The sequence below is a fragment of the Sinohyriopsis cumingii genome, chromosome 9 (assembly GCF_028554795.1).
Source record: "Sinohyriopsis cumingii isolate HCF-2022 chromosome 9, ASM2855479v2, whole genome shotgun sequence".
Taxonomy (NCBI): Eukaryota; Metazoa; Mollusca; class Bivalvia; order Unionida; family Unionidae; genus Sinohyriopsis; species Sinohyriopsis cumingii.
The window spans coordinates 74,440,644-74,458,580 of NC_142969.1; the positions used below are offsets into that span (position 1 = coordinate 74,440,644).

At 35.3% G+C, this 17,937-nt stretch overlaps 1 protein-coding gene across 3 annotated transcripts in view; it reads left to right on the plus strand.

Annotated features, from left to right (window-relative positions):
• The window catches only part of LOC149792035 (uncharacterized), a 35,520-nt gene extending 18,759 nt beyond the window's left edge, over positions 1 to 16,761 (plus strand). For all 3 annotated transcript variants that reach the window (XM_089970523.1, XM_089970522.1, XM_089970524.1), the window contains 2 exons: positions 6,656 to 7,367; positions 8,876 to 16,761. In XM_089970523.1, the coding sequence (XP_089826649.1) occupies positions 6,656 to 7,367; positions 8,876 to 13,329 (5,166 nt within the window). In that variant the 3' untranslated portion in view covers positions 13,330 to 16,761. The remainder of the gene's footprint in view (positions 1 to 6,655; positions 7,368 to 8,875) is intronic.
• Positions 16,762 to 17,937: the final 1,176 nt, after the last annotated feature.

Sequence of the window (17,937 nt, forward strand, 5' to 3'; positions counted from 1 at the left end):
TTTGGAGGTGTTGTGGTTTAGTAGTGTAGATTGGAGGTGTTGTGTTTTGGTAGTATAGATTGGATATGTTGTGGTTTAGTAGTATAGATTGGAGGTGTTGTGTTTTAGTAGTATAGTCTGGATATGTTGTAGTTTAGTAGTATAGATTGGAGGTGTTGTGTTTTAGTAGTATAGATTGGATATGTTGTGGTTTAGTAGTATAGATTGGAGGTGTTGTGTTTTAGTAGTACAGAAGGGAGATGATGTGGTTTAGAGTATAGTTTGGAGGTGTTGTGGTTTAGTAGTATAGATTGGAGGTGTTTGTTTAGTAATATAGCTTGGAGGTGTTGTGGTTTAGTAGTATAGATTGGATATGTTGTGGTTTAGTAGTATAGATTGGAGGTGTTGTGTTTTAGTAGTATAGTTTGGATATCTTGTGGTTTAGTATTATAGATTGGTGGTGTTGTGTTTTAGTAGTATATATTGGAGTTGTTGTGGTTTAGTAGTATAGATTGGAGGTGTTGTGTTTTAGTAGTATATTTTGGATATGTTGTGGTTTAGTAGTATAGATTGAAGGTGTTGTGGTTAAATAGTATAGGCTGGAGATGTTGTGGTTTAGTAGCATAGATTGGAGGTGTTGTGTTTTAGTAGCATAGCTTTGAGGTGTTTTGTTTTAGTAATATAGATTGGCGGTGTTGTGTTTTAATAGTATAGATTGGAGGTGTCGTGTTTTAGTAGTATGTTTCAATAGTATAGATTGAAGGTTTCGTGTTTTAGTAGTATAATTTGGAGGTGTTTGTTTAGTAATATAGCTTGGAGTTGTTGTGTTTTAGTAGTATAGATTGGATATGTTGTGGTTTAGTAGTATAGATTGGAGTTGTTGTGTTTTAGTAGTATAGTTTGGATATGTTGTGGTTTAGTAGTATAGATTGGAGGTGTTGTGTTTTAGTAGTATAGATTGGATATGTTGTGGTTTAGTAGTATAGATTGGAGTTGTTGTGTTTTAGTAGTATAGTTTGGATATGTTGTGGTTTAGTAGTATAGATTGGAGGTGTTGTGTTTTAGTAGTACAGATGGGAGATGATGTGGTTTAGAGTATAGTTTGGAGGTGTTGTGGTTTAGTAGTATAGATTGGAGGTGTTTGTTTAGTAATATATCTTGGAGGTGTTGTGGTTTAGTAGTATAGCTTGGAGGTGTTGTGTTTTAGTAGTATAGATTGGATATGTTGTTGTTTAGTAGTATAGATTGGAGGTGTTGTGTTTTAGTAGTATAGTTTGGATATGTTGTGGTTTAGTATTATAGATTGGAGGTGTTGTGTTTTAGTAGTATATATTGGAGGTGTTGTGGTTTAGTAGTATAGATTGGAGGTGTTGTGGTTTAGTAGTATAGTTTGGAGGTGTTGTGGTTTAGTAGTATAGATTGGAGGTGCTGTTGTTTAGTAGCATAGATTGGAGGTGTTGTGTTTTAGTATTATAGATTGGAGGTGTTGTGGTTTAGTTGTATAAAGTGCAGGTGTTGCGGTTTAGTAGTATAGATTGGAGGTGTTGTGGTTTAGTAGTAAAGATTGAAGTTGTTGTGTTTTAGTGGTATAGGTTGGATATGTTGTGGTTTAGTAGTATAGTTTGGATATGTTGTGGTTTAGTAGTATAGATTGGATATGTTGTGGTTTAGTAGTATAGATTGGAGGTGTTGTGTTTTAGTAGTATAGATGGGAGATGATGTGGTTTAGTAGTAAAGATTGAAGGTTTTGTGTTTTAGTAGTATATATTGGATATGTTGTGGTTTAGTAGTATATATTGAAGGTGTTGTGTTTTAGTAGTACAGATTGAAGGTGTTGTGTTTTAGTAGCATGGATTGGGGGTGTTGTGTTTTAGTAGTATAGATTGAAGGTGTTGTGTTTTAGTAGTATAGTTTGGAGGTGTTGTATTTTAGTAGTACAGTTTGGAGGTGTTGTGGTTTAGTAGTATAGATTGAAGGTGTTGTGGTTTAGTAGTATAGATTGGAGGTGTTGTGTTTTAGTAGTATAGATGGGAGATGATGTGGTTTAGTAGTATAGTTTGGAGGTGTTGTGTTTTAGTAGTATAGACTGGAGATGATGTGGTTTAGTAGTATAGACTGGAGGTGTTGTGTTTTAGTAGTATAGGCTGGAGATGTTGTGGCTTAGTAGTATAGATTGGAGGTGTTGTGGTTTATTAGTATAGATTGGAGGTGTTGTGGTTTAGTAGTATAGATTGGAGGTGTTGTGGTTTAGTAGTATAGATTGAAGGTGTTGTGGTTTATTAGTATAGATTGGAGGTGTTGTGTTTTAGTAGTATATATTGAAGGTGTTGTGTTTTAGTAGTACATATTGAAGGTGTTGTGTTTTAATAGTATAGATTGGAGGTGTCGTGTTTTAGTAGTATGTTTCAATAGTATAGATTGGAGGTTTCGTGTTTTAGTAGTATAATTTGGAGGTGTTTGTTTAGTAATATAGCTTGGAGTTGTTGTGTTTTAGTAGTATAGATTGGATATGTTGTGGTTTAGTAGTATAGATTGGAGGTGTTGCGGTTTAGTAGTACAGATGGGAGATGATGTGGTTTAGTAGTATAGTTTGGAGGTGTTGTGGTTTAGTAGTATAGATTGGAGGTGTTGCGGTTTAGTAGTACAGATGGGAGATGATGTGGTTTAGTAGTATAGTTTGGAGGTGTTGTGGTTTAGTAGTATAGATTGGAGGTGTTGCGGTTTAGTAGTACAGATGGGAGATGATGTGGTTTAGTAGTATAGTTTGGAGGTGTTGTGGTTTAGTAGTGTAGATTGGAGGTGTTGTGTTTTGGTAGTATAGATTGGATATGTTGTGGTTTAGTAGTATAGATTGGAGGTGTTGTGTTTTAGTAGTATAGTCTGGATATGTTGTAGTTTAGTAGTATAGATTGGAGGTGTTGTGTTTTAGTAGTATAGATTGGATATGTTGTGGTTTAGTAGTATAGATTGGAGGTGTTGTGTTTTAGTAGTACAGAAGGGAGATGATGTGGTTTAGAGTATAGTTTGGAGGTGTTGTGGTTTAGTAGTATAGATTGGAGGTGTTTGTTTAGTAATATAGCTTGGAGGTGTTGTGGTTTAGTAGTATAGATTGGATATGTTGTGGTTTAGTAGTATAGATTGGAGGTGTTGTGTTTTAGTAGTATAGTTTGGATATCTTGTGGTTTAGTATTATAGATTGGTGGTGTTGTGTTTTAGTAGTATCTATTGGAGTTGTTGTGGTTTAGTAGTATAGATTGGAGGTGTTGTGTTTTAGTAGTATATTTTGGATATGTTGTGGTTTAGTAGTATAGATTGAAGGTGTTGTGGTTAAATAGTATAGGCTGGAGATGTTGTGGTTTAGTAGCATAGATTGGAGGTGTTGTGTTTTAGTAGCATAGCTTTGAGGTGTTTTGTTTTAGTAATATAGATTGGCGGTGTTGTGTTTTAATAGTATAGATTGGAGGTGTCGTGTTTTAGTAGTATGTTTCAATAGTATAGATTGAAGGTTTCGTGTTTTAGTAGTATAATTTGGAGGTGTTTGTTTAGTAATATAGCTTGGAGTTGTTGTGTTTTAGTAGTATAGATTGGATATGTTGTGGTTTAGTAGTATAGATTGGAGTTGTTGTGTTTTAGTAGTATAGTTTGGATATGTTGTGGTTTAGTAGTATAGATTGGAGGTGTTGTGTTTTAGTAGTATAGATTGGATATGTTGTGGTTTAGTAGTATAGATTGGAGTTGTTGTGTTTTAGTAGTATAGTTTGGATATGTTGTGGTTTAGTAGTATAGATTGGAGGTGTTGTGTTTTAGTAGTACAGATGGGAGATGATGTGGTTTAGAGTATAGTTTGGAGGTGTTGTGGTTTAGTAGTATAGATTGGAGGTGTTTGTTTAGTAATATATCTTGGAGGTGTTGTGGTTTAGTAGTATAGCTTGGAGGTGTTGTGTTTTAGTAGTATAGATTGGATATGTTGTTGTTTAGTAGTATAGATTGGAGGTGTTGTGTTTTAGTAGTATAGTTTGGATATGTTGTGGTTTAGTATTATAGATTGGAGGTGTTGTGTTTTAGTAGTATATATTGGAGGTGTTGTGGTTTAGTAGTATAGATTGGAGGTGTTGTGGTTTAGTAGTATAGTTTGGATATGTTGTGGTTTAGTAGTATAGACTGGAGGTGTTGTGGTTTAGTAGTATAGATTGGAGGTGTTGTGTTTTAGTAGCATAGCTTTGAGGTGTTTTGTTTTAGTAATATAGATTGGCGGTGTTGTGTTTTAATAGTATAGATTGGAGGTGTCGTGTTTTAGTAGCATGTTTCAATAGTATAGATTGAAGGTTTCGTGTTTTAGTAGTATAATTCGGAGGTGTTTGTTTAGTAATATAGCTTGGATGTGTTGTGTTTTAGTAGTATAGCTTGGAGGTGTTGTGTTTTAGTAGTATTGATTGGATATGTTGTGGTTTAGTAGTATAGATTGGAGTTGTTGTGTTTTAGTAGTATAGTTTGGATATGTTGTGGTTTAGTAGTATAGATTGGAGGCGTTGTGGTTTAGTAGTATAGATTGAAGGTGTTGTGTTTTAGTAGTATAGGCTGGAGATGTTGTGGTTTAGTAGTATATATTGGAGGTGTTGTGTTTTAGTAGCATAGCGTGGAGGTGTTTTGTTTTAGTAATATAGATTGGCGGTGTTGTGTTTTAATAGTATAGATTGGAGGTGTCGTGTTTTAGTAGTATGTTTCAATAGTATAGATTGGAGGTTTCGTGTTTTAGTAGTATAATTTGGAGGTGTTTGTTTAGTAATATAGCTTGGAGGTGTTGTGTTTTAGTAGTATAGTTTGGAGGTGTTGTGTTTTAGTAGTATAGATTGGATATGTTGTGGTTTAGTAGTATAGATTGGAGTTGTTGTGTTTTAGTAGTATAGTTTGGTGGTGTTGTGTTTTAGTAGTATTAGACTGAAGTTGTTGTGCTTTAGTAGTATAGACTGAAATTCTTGTGGTTTAGTAGTATAGACTGGAGGTGTTGTGTTGTAGTAGTATAGACTGGAGATGATGTGGTTTAGTAGTACAGATTGGAGATTTTGTGTTTTAGTACTACAGATTGAAGGTGTTGTGTTTTAGTAGTTTGGATTGGAGTTGTTGTGTTTCAATAGTATAGATTGAAGGTGTTGTGTTTTAGTAGTATAGCTTGGATGTGTTCTATTTTAGTAGTATAGTTTGGAAGTGTTGTGTTTTAGTAGTACAGAGTGGAGGTGATGTGGTTTATTATTATAGATTGCAGGTGTTGTGGTTTAGTAATATAGATTATAGGTGTTGTGGTTTAGTAGTAAAGATTGAAGGTGTTGTGTTTTAATAGTATAGATTGGAGATGTTGTGGTTTTGTAGTATAGATTGAAGGTGTTGTGTTTTAGTAGTATAGACTGGAGATGTTGTGGTTTAGTAGTATAGATTGGAGGTGTTGTGTTTTAGTAGCATAGCTTGGAGGTGTTTTGGTTTAGTAATATAGATTGGCGGTGTTGTGTTTTAATAGTATAGATTGGAGGTGTCGTGTTTTAGTAGTATGTTTAAATAGTATAGATTGGAGGTTTCGTGTTTTAGTAGTATAATTTGGAGGTGTTTGTTTAGTAATATAGCTTGGAGGTGTTGTGTTTTAGTAGTATAGTTTGGAGGTGTTGTGTTTTAATAGTGTAGATTGGAGGTGTTGTGTTCTAGTAGTATAGATTGGAGATGTTGATATGTATAATTGAAATGACTCTAAATCTCAAAGGCTATTCAAAGATGTCTTAGCAAAATTCCTGTCATTTTTTGTAAAAAGGGAGGCGAGTGCCTTACAGTTGATTGGTTTCGTCGTATAGCGTCGACAACTGTTTGTCGTAGGATTCCCTAGTTAATGCCGATCCGCTAGTAACTCATTCGGAATCTCCAGTTATGATCTACTAGTCTACTGTTCTGCTAATGTTGTACATTAGAGTACCGGCAAAGACATTCCACGAATGAAGGCAATAGTAGATTTAATACAGCTCGTGATACGAAGACGGTGAGCCGCTAAATGTATCCCTGGAACAGGTATATAGAAACGTCGAAATGGTGTGACTACTCAAGGCTTGTCACCGTTATAATAACGAAATGCAGACAGGCAATTAATATCCGTTGACATATGTTCATGCTCTATAGTTCAAAATCGGCACAGGCCTTACACTTCGGGAAAATAAGACGATTACATGGCAATATTACGATTGTGTCAGTAATGGCATGCTCTAAGCAAATTATAGTGTGCTGTAACGACCGTTCCAATAAATAGCATCCTGGATATTATGGGATATAGTATTGTCCTAATAATCTCTGTAACTATCAATCACGCCTATTGATCATAAAAATTACTCGGGTGCAAATTGTACTTGGAAATATTCCTTCGAATCAAATTACTACATTGGTCGATTTCAAGTACGTTTGAGAAGTATATAGCAACACGTATTAATCGAAGTATGAGTAAAGAGTTGTGACATAAGGGCATAAACTGCAGAATGTATCATTCAACGTTATCTTTTACTCTAAATTCCCATTTCTTTAAGTTATATCGCAGTAAATTTCACTTTCAGAACCATGTCGTGAATCATGGTACATGAAAGGAAGTTCACTGATAACTTATTCCTATTGAATTTCATTTGAATTTGCCGGGTTCTTTCTTTAACAGATACGTGACGCCCAGGTAGATGTTTTCTTTGACTTAGATTTAGAGATGAAAGCACTGAGAGAATGCGTTATTGATATAAAAGAGCAAATTGGCATGGATAGGGAGGAGACTGGGAACACAATCTACGTTTTGAAAGAAGAGTTCAATGCACTTAGAGCAACATATGATAGTCTAACAATGGACATGAAAGGTGTTCATCAGACTTTGGACGACCATAAGAGTGAGCTCGAAAGTGTTCATCAGGTGTTGGATTCCCATTCGAGTGATCTAGATGGTGTTCACGGGCTGCTAACCTTTCAGAGCAGTGATCTGGAAAATGTGCATCGGGTATTGGATTCTCATACTAGCGACTTTGAAAATATTTGTCAAAATTTAGATCATCATACAAATGACTTAGAGGACATACATCAGAAGTTGGACACCCGATTCAATACGGTTAAGGAAAATCTACAGGCGCTTCAGGATATAGTAGATTCAAACCAATGCCAATATCACGCTCTTCAACAAAATATTCTCGTGCAGAAGGACAAACATAATATCTTGGAAAAGAATCTTCAGTCTTTAGATGGAACGGTTGTGGCTAAACTGCGGAAACAAGAAGAGAGGATGCAAACAATTGATGAAGATATGGTGAAGATCACAAAGGACATTACAGAAATGAAGCAAGAGACGAAATCCCAAGTAAACGGGGGACAGGAGAAGGGACTTATAGGTAAAAACACCTGAAATTCGAGTGAAATAGGTTATTGACAGAGGCAGTGTAACTGATGTATATGTGAATGTTGAAAAGTAACACTCAAATACGAAATGCATTTGACTAACCCTTCATACTCGCCTCTCATATTACCAGTACTAACGTAAAACTTCAGTCTAGTTCTGCATTAACTAAAAACACTTTAATTTTTTGTAGATGAGGTTTGACATCACTTTCCGTTAAAATCTGTTATACAATCTTAACCTGTTGATGAGTATTCGGATATATAATTGTATTCAATCAAAGACATATCCATCCCGAGTATTTAAATTATGCATCGTTCAGAAAAGTATATTTTATTCAACATATTTCGTGACTTGATAAAATGCCATGAACGTTAACAGAAATAATTTTCATCGTGTCAACTTGATATACATGCTCTTCTACATTTATCTGCCCATGACTATTTAAATCATCATGTGTAAACTATTTTAAAAAAAAGATGATATAATGCACCAACTGAATCAAGGTTTCCTTTAACCCCAAACGTATCCCCTTTTCGCACAGCATTCGATTATATTTATGAAATGACTCGGTTAACTTGTGTTTCAAAGGAGTTGAATTGTAGTTTCGTAACTCTAAACATACTGATGTAAGTTCGTAGTAGCTTAATTAGAGACACGAAACACTTTACAGTCTGCATTGATTGTGTGAATTTTCTACGTCAGATCCCCTCCATTACAGTTTTGGAACACTGGTTGAAGGTCCACCCCCTTTACTTGTCTTCTTTATCTATGCAAGTTTCGTTTTTCTGTACATGTTAGTGTTAAAACCTGGTTCGTTGCACGTGAAACGTTTTGAATATTTTTCTAATCAGAACAGTATACATCTGATTATAGAAGACATCTGGTTTAAAACCTCCGTACAGCCCGCGTTGATTGAGGACGTTCTTAGTTATATGTATCATACATTTTAACTAATTTGTGAGAGTAGTTCATAAATGATTTATTCATTTTGTGATCATGACCTGACTTTGATACTCAGCTATGTTTTGCAACATTGAAGAATTTGCCGCAGTGCCCAGGAAATAGTTTGCACTGGCAGACATTAGCTTTTGTTACAAGTCTCTCCTCGTGTTTCAAAAGGTATCTAATTTAGTTAAGCTTCCGGCCTCCGTGCAGTCTTATCTACCATAAACCACTATAAGTCTGATCTCTTCTGGTCTCTCTTTCTTGTCTTCTGTACATGATACCAGTTATTGTTTTCACACCACGTATTTACTAAATTATCATATACAATTCTATATTCAGTATATACCAAACACATAAATGCATATATCGAATCAAATATGTTCTCTTGTGAATGCAATAGTGCAATAGCTTGCTATTTGCAGTGCATAACTGGGTTTGCCATCCATCCTTTCTGTACTTTTAATGACATGACATATAATGAGTTAATACGAATTTATAAACAGTGAGAAGAAGGCAAACATATTAATTACTTGTTTTTTTATTTATTTAATACAGATATTATCAACATTCAGAAGCTACTAATTGAGTCTTATAAAGACATACAGACCGTTCAGGTCAGTCCAGTGTTTGAAGACAGGCTTGGTAATATCCAGACATACTATACAGACGTCTATATTGAGAAAGAGAATGGAGAAATAAAGGGAGACAAACGTAACAGGTTGCACAATGATAAAGTATGTGTTAATAGCTTAAGGCAATTGTTTTTGAAAGGTGATGATAAAATGAAACGCATAGTACTGAAAGGTTCCGCTGGTCTAGGCAAATCTACATTCTGTAGAAAATTGGTATATACTTGGTGTACATTTCAAACTAAAAAACTCAGTTTGACAGCAATAGAGGAATCGTCTATTAAAGCACATTCAAATGAGATGATGGACATGGATGTGATGCTAATGTTTGATATATTGCTCTTTATTAGTCTTAGAGAGATTCTGAGTGAGAAGAACATAATTGATGTGATCTACACACAAATACCATTCCTAGAATGTACAAGAAATCTCACTAAAGAAAGGCTCCAAACTATGATGGAAGAGGTAGAGGATAACAAAGTTCTAATGATAATGGATGGCCTTGATGAGATGAATGTTTCAGCCCCTTTCATTGAGCAAATATTAAAACGCAAATTGTACCCAACTATGACAGTCGTCATGTCTTCCCGGCCCTGGAAAATTGGACAAATGCGTCTGAGTCAGCCTGTATATATTGACATTTTACTCAATGTAGAAGGATTCAGCTGGTGGAAGAGTATGCAATTTGCGGAGAAAATCTTTGATAACTATTATGAAGATAAAACTGCCATGAAAAATTTTGAAGTAGACATCAAGAAAAGTAGCATTATTTGTGGCCTTATCCACGTACCACTTCTCATGCTGTTTTTGGTTCATATTTGGTATCGCAAAAAGTCTTTCCCAGAGACTGTTCTTCGGGTTTACCTAGAAATGTTAGACTTAATGGTAGAGAGGTACATAGAGAAAAAGAAATATGTTTCTATCAGTTGGCATAAAGGTACAAGCTGGAAACGCTTGAAACACTTTTCAAAAGTACTGGAACTGTCAATCGCCAATGAGTTTGGTGAAGACTTCCTCTTGGAGATCTGTGAAATAGCCTGCAATTGCTTGTTTGGTAATCGGCAAGAAAACTCGCTTGTTTTTGAGGAAAGATCTATTGTTAGCCTTTTCGGAAACAATGGAGACTTAAAGCTACAATTAGCTTTAGACATTGGAATCATTTCCAAGCAGGAACGTGCAGTTGCAGGACAGATTAAAAGAGAAATAAGTCTGAGTTTTCCTCATAAGACTATCCAAGAATTGCTAGCTGCCATTTATCTTTGTTGCACACACAAAGCGTTTTCAAAATTTCTTTGTTCGTTGAAGACGTATAGTAATGTTTTTCAGAATGAAATAATTATCATGTTTATTGCGGGGATGTCTTCGCGTAGATGTGAGAAAGTATTTGAGAGAATATTTGAAGCATGCAATAATGACGACGGCGTTTACGAGGAAATAGAAGGCGTGTTCATGGATGAGGATGCGTCAATAAATGACACCGATATAGCTGTATCATTTTACAGACTGGTCAAGCAATGTCTGAGGGAGACGAGTGCTGGAGAACAAGTAAAATTAAAGTTAAGGCAACTGCATGCAGGTAGCTTACTAGAATTAAATACCGTTCTTTCCAGCATCAAGAGTATTCGAGATGTCCGGTGTCTTTCTCTCGAAAACTTCAACCTGTTACCATCAGATGAATGTGCGACCAGGATTTGCCTTCCTGAATACAGGGGTATGACACACTTAGCACTTTCTAGTGTAAATGTGTTTGATTATAACCTTGATCTCTCATTGCCCTCGTCTCTGAGGAAGGTCTGTCTCGTATATGTAAGGATGAACAAAGAAAATTCTAAGCAACTGTGCAATACGTTATCACGGTGTACACAATTACAGGAGCTGAAGCTGGTTTGTGTTGACCTAGATGACGGTAAACTTGACCTATCAAGGGCGTTTCATCTGTCTGTTCTCTGGCTGCAAAGTGTCACTATGTCAAGGGAGAGGTGTAACCACCTTTGCTACAGTTTATCCCGGTGTAAACATCTACAGAAACTGATACTAAAGGAATTCAATCTACATGATGGTCAATTAGACCTATCAGGAGGTTTCTCTATAACTTATGTTTGGATGAGGAACGTGACTATGTCAAGTGACGGTGCATTATCGCTCTGTAACAGTTTGTCCAAGTGCGCACAGTTACAGAAGCTCGAACTGTTTAATATTGATCTAGGTGATGGCAGATTGGACTTATCAAGGGCTTCCTTCCTCTCTGAGGTTTGGATCTGGAGCGTGACTCTCTCTAGTGAGAGTGCTGGGCTGCTCTTTAACAGTTTATCACTGTGTATACAGTTACGCGAACTAAGACTGATGAATGTTGACCTAGGGGTTGGTAAACTGAATTTGTCAGCTGCTCGCTCTCTGTCTGTCCTCTGTTTAGAAGAAATGAATATGTCCAGCGAAAGTGCTGAAGTGTTGCTTTCTAACTTTGTGTCCCAGTTTGCACATCTAGTAGATGTGACAGTGCGTGTTGTCATAGGTAATGGTTCTCTGTCTATTGTTTCAAATACATTTTTTTGTCCTGTGCCAGGCATTGACAATATCCCACACCATGGACCTCTTTTTGATATTGGCGTGTCTAATGTTACGCCTGGAATTACCAGACTATTTGTATCAGTTTGTAATAGTCTATCCAAGACTAAAAAGTTACAAGGACTTTTAATGGAAAATGTTACAATTGATGATGGCGTGCTTGACCTGTCAGCGGCTTTCTCTCTATCTAGAATCAAGATACGTCAAGTAACTATGTCCATTGAAAGCACTTTCCTGCTGTGTAACATTTTATCCCAATGTACAGAGCTAGTGGAACTGAAACTTGGAAATTTAGACTTAGACGAAGGTCAAGTAAACTTGTCACGGGCTTCGTGTCTGCGTGAAGTCAAATTGGATAGGGTGAATATGTCAAGTGATTGTGCTCAACTGCTATGTGACAGCCTCTGCCAGTGTCCAGAACTAGAGAAGTTTATACTGAGACATGTAAATTTAGGCCATTGCAAGCTGAATTTATTACCAGCTTCGTTCATTTCGAAAATATGTTTCGAAAATGTGATTATGTCTAACGAGAGCGCTGTGTTGCTGTGTGACAATTTGTACCAATGTAAACAGTTAAGAGAGTTGACACTCTCACACGTTAACATTAATGAAGGTAAGCTGGACTTATCACAAGCTTCCCGTCTGTGGAAACTCAGTTTGGACAATATAACCCTATCCGTTGGGAGCGCTGTCTATTTGTGTGATAGACTTTCTATGTATACTTTCTTACGGCGACTAACACTGAGCTATATTAACCTAGGTAATGGTAAACTGGATCTCTCACAAGCTGTACGTCTGTCTGAATTCTGCTTGGAACATGTGACCATGTCTAACGAGTGTGCTGTGGTGTTACTGAAGAGTCTTTCACAATGTGCAGAACTGAAGATGCTGGAACTGGATGATATTAACCTTAGTGATGGTAAACTAGATATATCGCTTCTTTCTAACTTCACCTTGCAGAAGATAACTATGTCCAGTCAGAGTATTGTACAGTTGTTTAGCATTCTTTCTCAATATAAGAAGATGCTGGATATGGACGAACACGAATGTACAGAGATATTGAAATTGAATGTCGATGTTAACGTGAATGATGGCTACTTGAAGATATCAAATACTCCAAAATTTCAATTCTCTCATCAGCTAAGCCTGAGCAATGTTAGCCTTGGTGACGCTACGTTGGACCTATCGTGGATTTTCAATTTGTCTAGAATTTGGTTGGAAAGTGTGACCATGTCTAATAAATCTGCCATAGAACTGTGTAAAGGTCTGTCACGCAATGTACAGCTTCAAGAGCTTAGGCTTGTGCACATTAACCTGCAAGATGGAAAAATTGACTTATCAGAAATGCTTAGCTTGTCTACGCTTTACCTGTGCAATATAGTAATGCCGTGTGAGAGTGCTGTACTGCTTTTTAACAGTCTGTCCATGTGTACCCAGCTGCAGGAACTGACACTGTGGCATGTTAACGTGGATGATGGTAAATTGGACCTTTCATTGGCTTCCTATCTGTCACAACTCTGCATCAATACAACAGCTATATCGTCAGAACGTGCTGTAATACTCTGTAACAGCCTGTCACAGTGCTCAAAGATGCAGAATCTTAAGATTGAATCTGTTAACCTAGGTGACGCAAGACTGGACCTATCGGGTAACGCGGACATTTGTAGACTTAATTTATGGAATGTGACTTTGTCCAGAGAGAGTGAACGATATCTACGTGAAACATTGTCGAATTGCACGCGCTTGCACTGTTGTTGGCAAAACGAAATTGAACTTCCTGATGGTAAAATTGTATTGAGTGGGGAATGGAGATAAATACAATGAATCGGAATTATCACATTTGTCTCAGATCTTGTATTATCTTGTATCTTCAGTCTGCAGATCTGCATCAATCTCAGACTCACATATTTTCGTTGTTTTATTTGAAAACTCGTTGAAAGGTGAGAATATGTGAATCATTATATGATCACATTTATTACACGGAACAGTATTACAGACTATGTACATTTCACTTTCTACCTAGTCAATACACTGAAAGAGAACATAAAAGTGTATTATGTATCTATTTGATGTATTCTACCACTGATATGTCCAGCATTATGCACCATCAGGTAAAACTATGACCTATAAAGAACTTTAGCTGAACAATTAGGACCTACAGTGCTAGGATAGACAACTTGAAAGTATCAGTCAACAACCTATTGGCTTTTCGGGCTAGAAGTTTTATCTCTAAGACAGTATTAGCAGGTGATGGTCATGTTATTTGTACACTGTCCTTGATAATATGGGGCATTGAATTGTACAGATGTACACGTGGACTACACAAAATATCAGCAGATGTACACGTGGACTACACAAAATATCAACAGATGTACACGTGGACTACACAAAATATCAACAGATGTACACGTGGACTACACAAAATATCAACAGATGTACACGTGGACTACACAAAATATCAACAGATCGCTGAACTTATGTGAATAGGATTTTGGATGTGGCTACATAATTATCTGAGTATGATTTTGGATGTGGCTACATAATAATCTCAATATAATTTTGGAAGTGGCTACATGATAATCTCAATATAATTTTGGATGTTGCTACATAATAATTTAAATATGATTCAATTTATTTGTTAATAATATATTGAAAGACTGACATGGTCACAGTTATGTTTGTAAATGTTGTTGTTTTTGTTTTCATTTTCGAAATAATACAAAATGCAAACTATTTCGTCTTTTGACCGAGAATGGTCCATTTCACCTTCACTCCATGTGTATAATTAGCTTCTACTATTACCTGTCCTTTTCTGTAAAGTAAACAACTTCAAACTGGTTTTTTTTTTTGTTATACCTTTTGTAAGAAGAACGTATTTTCGGTGTTATGTTTTGTAACAATTCTTACCTTTACTGTATTTATATAAACTCTCAGTTACGCTTTACTGCAACAAACTATTTTACAAAAAGTATCTTTTGTCCATTATAATTAGGAAAACGTGTATTGTGTATGGATAATGGAAGTATTCAAACATGATATTCAGGCGATGAGCACTCCAAAACTGTCTTCATCTGCAAAATATGTAAAATTGTCCATATTTTCGTACATTACATTTTGTCTAAATGCACCAATTATCGTCACTGGTACGTTTTAATAGCATTTAATATTCTATTCCCAATCTCTGTGTTTAGTTTTTTGGTAGTATGTGACCATTGTTGTACCGACATTATAGATGTTTCTACAGAAAATACATTGAATTAAAGGTCGGCTACTGATATTGCTTGCAGCCCTGTACATTCATTTTATATACTTTTCGACGCTGAAAGTCATCATATTCAAGTGCGATGTCACATACACTTTAAACATTGGTAAAACGCGAAATCCAAGCAATTTAATAACCTACATCTAATTTTAAAATAATTTTAATCGTATCAGTGCTAACCGTGAAACAATATTGAATACGAATCCTACAATTTACGCTTTCTTTATTGTAATTTATGAGCATACAATGTTGTAAAAGCTCCTTTTATTATATTTTTGACTATACATGAAATTATCTTTCATTTCTGCCTTTTTGGCTCAAAGAATAATCTATGCTATACGTGAATGTAATTGCAGATACTGCTAACCTGTTGCATGCATCCATAATTAGCAATTATTACAGTTTTGAAGTTTACTTTCGATGTGATTCCTATGGAATTTGATGCTTAATTCTTTTATATTTTTGCATTGGTAATTCATATTCTTGTACATTTTTATATAGTATTTATCAATGTCCTTGTATAACATGTATGTGTCTTTCTTATGCTTGTTTTGCTGCAGACCGTTAATGATTATATTTTAATTGGCTCACATTATTTGCCTCCTCACGAGGTTCTGCAGACTAGGAAAGAAGTAATGTAACACCGTTACTGGGATTTCTTATCTCTGTTCAAAAACCAACATAGACTGATTTTTCTCACCCAATTTGTTTCCATTTAAATTAATATAAACATGCACTTATGAAATATAGCTAGCAGATTCAACATAAATTATTCATCGGTTACTATTATTGCTTCTTATTTTTATATCGGACCATATGATGTGTTATCTATATCTATATTATGTGTATTATTTTCATCATAAGAGTTTGTGTAAGGGTCATTTAGGTAATAACATTTTTAATGTTAATATCATAAGAATGTGTTTTTACTGTAATAAGAGTCATGTATCAAATTCTTATATTGATTCATTTCTAAGTTTCAAGGCTGAATCTAACTATAAGTACAAGTGCAAGTAAACATCACTTGATGTGAATGAAGGTCATATTTTTTTTCTTCTAGAAAGGCTAGACTGGATTTATTTCTTGAATAGGCAGTGTGAATCAGATGACTTATATGTTTAGTTGTATGGTGATTTGGAAATACCAGAAGATTTGTTCAAAGCTTCGTTTTGTATGATCGAAATAGCGTATTAGATTTGTATGTATGAGAACTAATGGTTCTAATTAGGCATTCTTAATAGCTATTTCAGTCCTAGACGTGTCATTCATTGAGAGGAACTTATTTATTCAATATAATCATTCGTTGGTGTTATAGTGCTCTAATATTCATTTAAAGACTATTCGGATTTATCTTGGCATTACGGAATTACTAAGAATTCATTTAAAGACTATTTGGATTTATTATGGCATTACGGAATTACTAAGAATTCATTTGAAGACTATTTGGATTTATCATGGCAATACGGAATTACCGAGAATTCATTTGAAGACTATTTGGATATATCATGGCAGTGCGGAGTTACTGAGAATTCATTTGAAGACTATTTAGATTTATCATGGCAGTACGGAATTACTGAGAATTCATTTGAAGACTATTTAGATTTATCATGGCAGTACGGAATTACTGAGAATTCATTTGAAATCTATTTGGATATATAATGGCAGTACGGAATTAGTAAGAATTCATTTGAAGACTATTTGGATTTATAGATGCATTGGAATTAGCGTGAATTCATTTGAAGATACTTTGGGTTATATCATAATGATTTCTTCTGTATTGTTGAGGCATCATTACTTTACTGACCATTATTAAGAATACCTTTAGAACTCATTCCGATTACTTTTATTGTTATTATTATTATTATTATTATTATTATTATTATTATTATTATTATTATTATTTCATTCACAATTATATAAGTTATTTTTAATTCTTTCACTTTGTATTTTAGAGAAATAAATTATAATTTACTTTTATATAAAAACGTGTTGGTTTTATTCTTTCTCGTTAATTATTTTAAAACCATAGAGTCGTAATTCATTTAATTTCAATAAATTATCTCCGACAAATCTAGCTATATATGCCACTAGTAGAAAAAAGTTAATATTGTTATGTGCTTTAAGTTTTGCACCATAAGCGTCTCGAGCCACGCGCTATTGTTTGTAAACATCTCGCGTGAATACGAATATGATACTGAGGATAGTGGGTGACCTCTATCAGCAGGGAGTCGAATCCTACAACTTTTAGAAGGTTCCAAATGTCGAAATAAGCCCTTTATGGAGGGCGAATCCTAAAGGTTCCAAATGCCGAAATGGCGCTTCGTTGTAAACGCAATTGTCGCCGTCGTTGATGCCCTTTCTTGTCGTTGCCCTACCTGCTGCTCCCTGTGTTCCTTTTTGAAAACCGATGTGCAAAAAAAAGAACATTCGCGCATCTGTTGTCATAAATTAAAAATTTAAGTTAACAATAATGGCCAACATTGGAGAAGCACATTCCGCTAGATTAGCTCGAGAGCGACTAGAAGCAATAAAAAGTTTTCTTCCCGTGAGAGATTCTGTAAGACAAAAATTACAAGCGCGGCAAAAGCACAAGTTGAATATGCGACAGGTGCAGAACAATTATTTAGACCTGTTACGACAGCTACTGTAAAAGCTGCGATGGTCACTAAAAGAGCTTTACTGGGAGATCCTAAGGATGATATTAAGGAGGAAGAGGAAAGAAGAAACGGTATTCTTCCAGTGTTAAAACAAACCGCTGCGCAGGCTGAAAAAATTTCTAGAAGAACCAAACAAACAAAAAAGATTTTACGAGACCTTCCAACTGACATAGCTGCAGCTCAACCTCCGCCCGTCCGCGAAGAAATACTTGAAGGTATTGGACAAATTCGTACTGAACACGCGTCTAAACCAATAAAGGAAAATATTGGACTGATTGCAAACTTTAGGGAGGATTTTATTGAAGATATTAGAAATACTAGAATTGAAAAATTGCCTGAAAAAAATATTAATTAGTATATTTAATAAATCGAGTATCTTAAAACCCAGTTCTGAAAAAGTAACTGATGATAATCTTATTAAATGGATATATCGTATACATAAAAACATAAAACAAGCCAGAGATGATGATTTAGAATACAGAAGTCTTGATGAAGAAGTAACGA